Here is a 7143-nt window from a genome sequence, read left to right on the forward strand (position 1 = left end):
ACTAATTCTTTCAAGAACCCAAATCAAATATTCCAAATAAAATTCTTCTTTCTAATAGAACATTGAAAATATCCTATGTTGCATGGGTTCCCGAACCCGGGGGTGGGGTTCTCAAACCCATCTCAGGTTCTCGTCCCCAAGTACCGGATTTGGGTTCGGGTGCTTCTGAGAAGAACCCATAAGAACCGGGTTCTTCATTAAAAAAATTGGGTTCTTTTGTCTTGATGGGTACGAAGAACCCTGATGATGGGTACTTGGAACCCCAAAATTAGGTTCTTTTGGGTTCTTTGGGGTTCATTTTAGTTTTTATATTTTACTTTTTAATTAATTTAATGGGCTTCCCCTAATATTTTAGGTAGCTAGTTCTTCATCTTGCGAGAGGAATTGGAGTTCTTATGCCTTTATCCATTTAGTAAAGAGAAATATGTTGGCCTCAAAGAAGGCAGAGAACTTAGTGTACGCTCATAGCACACTTCGTCTCATATCTTGAAAAGACTCTAGATACGAGGGTCCTTTCAAGAGATGGGACCAATACACAAATGATGCTATGTGTGTGGACAAGGAGATACAACCAGATGGCCTTATTGAGCTACCTCCAATTGCTATGGATGAGCAAGAGCCTCAAGATGAGAGTGATCCCTACCTGGAGAGCATGCTAACTGAAGATCTGAGTGATGTTGATGACATTGCTTGAGGAAGCCATTGTTCACTATTAGATATTTTTATTTTAGTATTTTAAAATTTCCCAGTTCTTGTTTGGAGATGCCTTAAGACAAATTTTGAATGTAGTATGACAATGGACATATATCATGATTCTTATTAATATGTAAACTCCAATTTGCACTTGATATCAAACTAGAAATTTTGAAATTTCATTGTGAATGTTGAATGTTCAATGATGTGCATGTTTAAATATTTAAAGTTTAAATCATAAATATTTTAGTTTTCTTGTTTAAAGTTGAAAAATATACAAATTCATATATATATATATATATATATATATATACCCCGACGAACCCATGCACCCTGTTTCAAAAAATGACATACCCGTCCCCGTCCCCGAACCCACATTTCCTGGCAACATAGAAAATATCTAATAACAGAACACATTGAACCTCATTAGACCGTTCTAGAAGCCTCCAGTCCTAAATTGAGCTAGCATGTTCAAAAATAAAAATAAAAAATGTGTTCCTTGAAAAACTTTTATAAAAAATAGTACTAATTTTATGTTAATGGCGTATAAATGTTTATATTATCATTTCATATAAGAAATGTCTCCTTTGATGTTTGGATCCATACATAGTTAAAAAGGCCCAAGTAATACTAGGTTTGAAAATGCATTCTTTTTATATTAACCTCCATAATTTTTATTAAAAATAAAAATGTATTTCTTATAATGCAGAAAATATATCACTTAAAATATTCTCAAATAAAACCCAAATGTAATTCATAAGGATTAAAATTTAAATTAATTATTATAAATCCTAATACCAATTTCAAATTGATTGGCTTTTTTTCTATTTTAAATATAGATAGAGAAAATATTGTGGAATACCAATTTTATATATATTTTTAGTATATTCTCGACGATGGAAAAAAATATTTAAGAGAAATACTTGAAAGCTAAATAATGTTCCAGGCAGTCTCATGTTTGAAGCGTCCGCGGTAGGACATGTTTTATTCAATAATAATTATATTTTAAAAAACAACCTTAAATAATGCAATCTTATAGATTTATATAGAACGGCTGATGATTGAGGATTAGATTTATGGATTTATATCGAGTGGTTCATGGTTGATGACTGGATTTACATTGAGTGGTTCATCGTTGAAGACTTATGGATTTATATTGAGAGGTTGTTCATAGATGACTAGATCTAGATTTTTTATATTTTTATATAAGTTATGTTGGGTGATACATAATCCTTATATCTATCGTAAAAAGATCAACTTATTTAATATAAAAAACTACATACAAGTGCCATGTGGGCCTCATGAGTGCAATTAAAGCATAGGGGGTGGTAAGCTGTCTTTATTTAACGAAGTTCCCATTATACCAAATTTTATTATAGCCAAGGTCCCACTATGCCAACAATTTTAATTCAAGGACAATTATTTTCAATGTTTGGTTTAGTTATTTGACTTTACTAAGTTTGATATGTTTGCCCATATGCTTGGAAAGTAGATTCGATGGCCTTCACGTTTAACATGCAAGTCATTGCTGAGCGTTTAGTATCTCCCTATTCGTTAGGTAACCTCCATGACACAAGTCAATGGACCCCACCCCAATCCAAAAGAAAATGTCAGAATAAAATCAATGACCATTATTATTAGGTAGCCCCACCACATAAGTAAATGGGCCCCATCCAAAACAAATTGTGAAATGAAAACAATGGAGCCCACCAAATCAAGAATCTGTGAAATTGGAATTTCAATTGGCCTGCCTTTGCACATAAGCAATGATAATGAGACAATCTCACATGCAAGATTTGTACAGCATTTGGAAAATCGAGTCCCAATTTGGGACCGGGCCAACTTTCAATTTCCGGGCCCAGCCATGTTGTATGGTATCTAGAATCACTGCCCACGGGGGGCAATATACACGTAGAAATTACATAAATAATGAACGAATGTTGACTTTGTTACAGACAACGCCGTGGCTAACCGGTGAGAGCGAGCTTTTCCACCTCTATCTTTCCACACGTTATATCTTCTTGCAAGCTAAGATCACTTGACAATTTCCTGCACAACTGTGTACATAAAATAAAAGATAACATATCCATCGCCGAACATGTGTATCTAATTTTATTTGTTTACAAGACGACAAATAATTAATAACAGATAATATTCAATACCTCCATGAACTGTCCTGTGTCGCCGGCGGTTTTCCTGAGCTCTACCACATGTAAACACGGGCTCACTTCGAACAACTAAAACCAAAGACATTAAGAACACTACACATCAATTTTATTTAATTAATTATTCATCTGCTTTACCGGCTTGCTATTCAAGACCTCACTCACCTCCGTTGCAACAGAAAGATATCCGTTCCCCTTTGACTTCGGATCGATATGCAGTAAATTCAGCTGAAACAATGGCGACAAATTTGTTCAGTTGTGAGTTATATATAATTAGGGAACGGGGGTTGTTTGGGCAGTTCAATTTCAACGATATGTGGTTTAAATGGGCGCAGTCTATTTTTTAATTTTTGGTGTTTATGCGATTTTTGGACTTTGTTTTGTAATTATTTAAAATATTTACAATTTAGGAAACATTTCGATTATGGAAATTTAGAATTCATAACTAAAAAGAAATAAATAATACAAATAAATCGATTACAAACCTTGCTATTTTTTCTCTCAACTTGAAACCTCATGGCTTTGGCTGTTTCTTCAATTCTCTGCATGATATCTTTGGCTGCATACATGGACGTGAATATTGTTTTCCTTTCCCGCGCGTCCTGTGACGTCATTTCACATTCATCTTCAGTTATGGAATTTCCGTTCAAAGGCACTTTAACTTTGTAGAAAAAGGCATAGGCTAACTGACATGAAATAGACTTTTTCAAAGAATCTGGTTATATAATTGTAAGGAATAATGTGAGTTTCGTTATTTAAAATAATTTTTTATCCATAACCTCATTTTTACATATTAAACCACTTAAATTTAAATTTTTATATTTGTATATTTGTCTAGTTTAAAAAAGAATAATATCCTTTCAATATTCACGATCGTCAAAATGACAGGTTATTTGAACAAAACTTTCCATATCTGCAGAGTTTCATGAGAGTTCAAATTCCAGAAGTACGCTTACACTTTGGATACTACATATATGACAATTAATACTATTGTTGTTGTTGTGACGAACTTTAATGAGAATATTCCTGCAACCCAATGACACGTTCGATGAATTGACTGTATAGTTTAACTGACCAGCAGCTAATGGTCGTTTACAAAGACTGAAAAGCCACGACACAAACCATACCTCTTCTTCAAAGAAGCCAGACAGATCAAGGCTCCCTGACATTGCTATTAACTGAAAAGCGTTCATCAGAACTGGTCCCGTTTTCTCCCTGTACATGTGGTCCTGTAATTTACAGGATAATTATAGCGTCAGGCTTCACAGTGATCGCAAATAATCCCACAGTGACAAAAGCCAAAAGGCATCACAGAGGGAAAACGCAGAAAGGCCGAGTTTGAAGAAACTCGCGACAATACACATGGAACCCAAAACAATCATCTCGGTAGACCCGGACACACAAACTTGAGTATGCGAGAAAGATTTATGAATAGAAGTTTATTTTATGTGTATTTTGTGTGTTTTCTCTTCTTTCTTCATAAAAATTTGCGGTTTTATGAAATGCAGCTTTGCTATTATTTAATTAATACCTCTGAATTTGTAAAAGCCGCATCCACATCATCCAAACAAGTGTTCTCCTCCACAAACTTAGCTCGAGAATAGCCTTGCTTAAACCACTCATCTTCCACTATTTCTGCTATACTTATGCGCTGTATATCAATCAACAGAAATATCAATAATAACCCTCTGGATTTAATCCACCAATCTCCAACGTCTGGTTTCTACTTACCGTCTTCGGATTGGGATCGAGTATCCTTCTGATCAATTTTCGAGCCCCAGCAGAGAGCCATTTTGGAAACTTGAAGTCGCTTTTGAAGATCTGCAAGGGCCATTATATTAGGGACCAAATGACCCACTATTCAAAAATTTTAAACTAGGAATTCTGATTTTGTGTTTGGTAATTACCTTATAATACAACACAGCAAGATTGTTGTCGTCGAATGGCAACCAGCCTGTCAAAAGAACAAAGAGAATGACACCGCTAGACCAAACATCGGCAGGAGCACCATCGTATCCTCTGCCAGAAATAACCTGCACAACCCAAATCCAAGTATGAACAATTGCAACCCTGATTAATCCAAGTATGAGCAATTGCAACCCTGATTAAATCAGGATTTGAGGTACAAACTATGGATAAAATATGACCTCGGGTGCCACATAATTGGGGCTTCCACAAGTCGTATGGAGCAAACCGTCTTCCTGAAAGGCCACAATCACACAATATAATAAGAGACCCTTAGCAAGATTTATTGTGTCAGTTCAATTTTCCAATGGTCCACCTGTGTTAGGTATGGGTTCAATTTTCCAAGGGTTTATTAAAGTTAAGTTCAGATATGGAGATTTTCAGGCAAATCCGCCCAGGATAACTACCTGGAAAAAAAAGTTTTAGATTTATTTCAAAGATTTATTTGCAAGTTGAAGACACACCCTAAATTGCTGAGGCAGCGCGCTGAGGCCGAAATCAGATATCTTCACATTTCCATTTGCATCGAGAAGAACGTTCTCAGGCTGATCATTGAGTTTCAACAAATAATGTCTATGTCAAATATAACCGGAAGAACTAAGAATCTTCAGACTGCAATAAGATTGCATTTGACTGCATTTATATACCTTCAAATCTCGGTGGTAGACACCCCTGCTGTGACAATATCCTACGGCTTCAATAAGCTGCTGAAAATACTTTCTTGCGTCGCTTTCTTTCAGCTTGCCATTAAGCGACTGTGTACATATAAAAAAAGGGGGTTTATGTTTTAACATGACTCAGAAAACAAAAATTGCAAGCACATGCGATCGATATGGCAGCCTGACACTTACGACTTTATCGAACAATTCACCCCCTGTCACAAGTTCAAGAACAATGTATATCTTCTTCTTACTCGCCAATACCTGTCTAAGCGCCAAAACCAGTAGTTAAAGAAGTGAGTTGCTTCCAAAATACGCCATTATAGATAAAATCTGTAGGAGCATACCATACCTCGTATAATCTCACGACATTTGGATGCTTGATGAGCTTCAAAGTGCAGATTTCGCGCTTGAACTGCAGACAAAAACAACCCACAAATTGGAAGATATCCGGTATGCAAAATACAGAGTGACATATTTTGGTGTAAAATGGGGAGATTATATCCTCTAAGAAGAAGGATGCAATTGAAAAAGATGTATTTACATGATCGACGATCTTGCGGTGGAAAATCTTTTCCTTGTCCAAAATTTTCACGGCATAGCTCTGCCCTGTTTCGACGTTAACTGCCCTCTTCACTTTAGCGAAATTTCCTTCTCCCAGAGTCTGTCCTAGCTCATATTTCCCGATCCTGTTCTTATTCAGGTTCATTCCCTCCGCTGTACCTTTTACCATAAATGTCCCGATTCCAGACCCGATTATTTATTCCCTGATAACCTGTCGAGGCTAAAGCCTAAGTCCTTTACAATCCCTATTCTTGCCTCAGATCTCCAAGGCTTTGGCAACCAAAGCTCGGAGGTGTCGTGTTCGAATCCTGTTCAGAAAACACAATCCGATTTTCAAGGCTGGAACTTGGAACATCCAGATCATTTACAATATTTCGCATTTTGTGGGGCTTTTAAATGCGTTTGATATTTTTTCTGTCAGAGAAGCAAAGATGATCCAGTGTGGCACGTTTCAATTTCTTTGCGTTCGTGATGGATAAACAGTTCAACCTCAGCAGACGATTGAACTGTTTACCGCTCCCACGACTTTCTCTTCGCTAAGGCAGTGTATGAATTTAAAGTTCCTAAAGGATATGTATGAATTTAAAGTTCCAAAGGATATATTGTTTTTTTTTTGTGGAAAGTTACCAAAGGATAAACGTTGATTTTTCAATTGGTATGCGGTTAAATCATTGTTATTAAAAAAGAACAGGCTTATCACCTAAAATATTGTAATAATATTATTTGATTATTAGACATGAACGGCCGTCGAATTTTCATCGCTATTTTAAAAGTCAAATTACTTGAAAGGATTACTAAACAACCGACGATCCCTATTTTTATTTTTAGCCCTTAAAACAATTTCAAATTTTACTGAAAGAGAAATATAACATTTTTCACCTAAATAATTTTTGAAAAAAATCACTAATTAATATTATCATATGACACATTATAATAATGAAATTATATTTTAAAAGTTTAATATTTATATGATGATGATGGTTAACGTCTACTGAGACCAAACTTTAGTCTATTGGACCTAAAGAAACAGATTATTTAGTTTGATTTAAGATTTTATTCCTATGCTCAAAAAGCTTGGAGAGAAGCCTCCCCAACTC

At 35.5% G+C, this 7143-nt stretch overlaps 1 protein-coding gene across 1 annotated transcript; it reads right to left on the bottom strand.

Moving 5' to 3' along the window:
* Positions 1-2416: 2416 nt before the first annotated feature.
* Positions 2417-6599, bottom strand: LOC149146853 (CBL-interacting serine/threonine-protein kinase 26-like). The gene is made up of 14 exons (XM_089438707.1): positions 6027-6599; positions 5835-5897; positions 5675-5746; positions 5471-5578; positions 5288-5368; positions 5006-5059; positions 4766-4891; positions 4590-4679; positions 4390-4509; positions 3986-4087; positions 3344-3460; positions 3024-3086; positions 2856-2930; positions 2417-2750 (listed from the first exon to the last, which is right to left on the bottom strand). The coding sequence occupies exons 1-14, from the start codon at positions 6213-6215 to the stop codon at positions 2661-2663; spliced, it is 1350 nt and encodes a 449-aa protein (XP_089294833.1). The 5' UTR covers positions 6216-6599; the 3' UTR covers positions 2417-2660.
* Between the last annotated feature and the right edge of the window lie 544 nt (positions 6600-7143).

This window comes from Pinus tabuliformis, chromosome 9 (assembly GCF_031772625.1).
Source record: "Pinus tabuliformis cultivar Carrire ecotype Pingquan chromosome 9, CPIR1, whole genome shotgun sequence".
Taxonomy (NCBI): Eukaryota; Viridiplantae; Streptophyta; class Pinopsida; order Pinales; family Pinaceae; genus Pinus; species Pinus tabuliformis.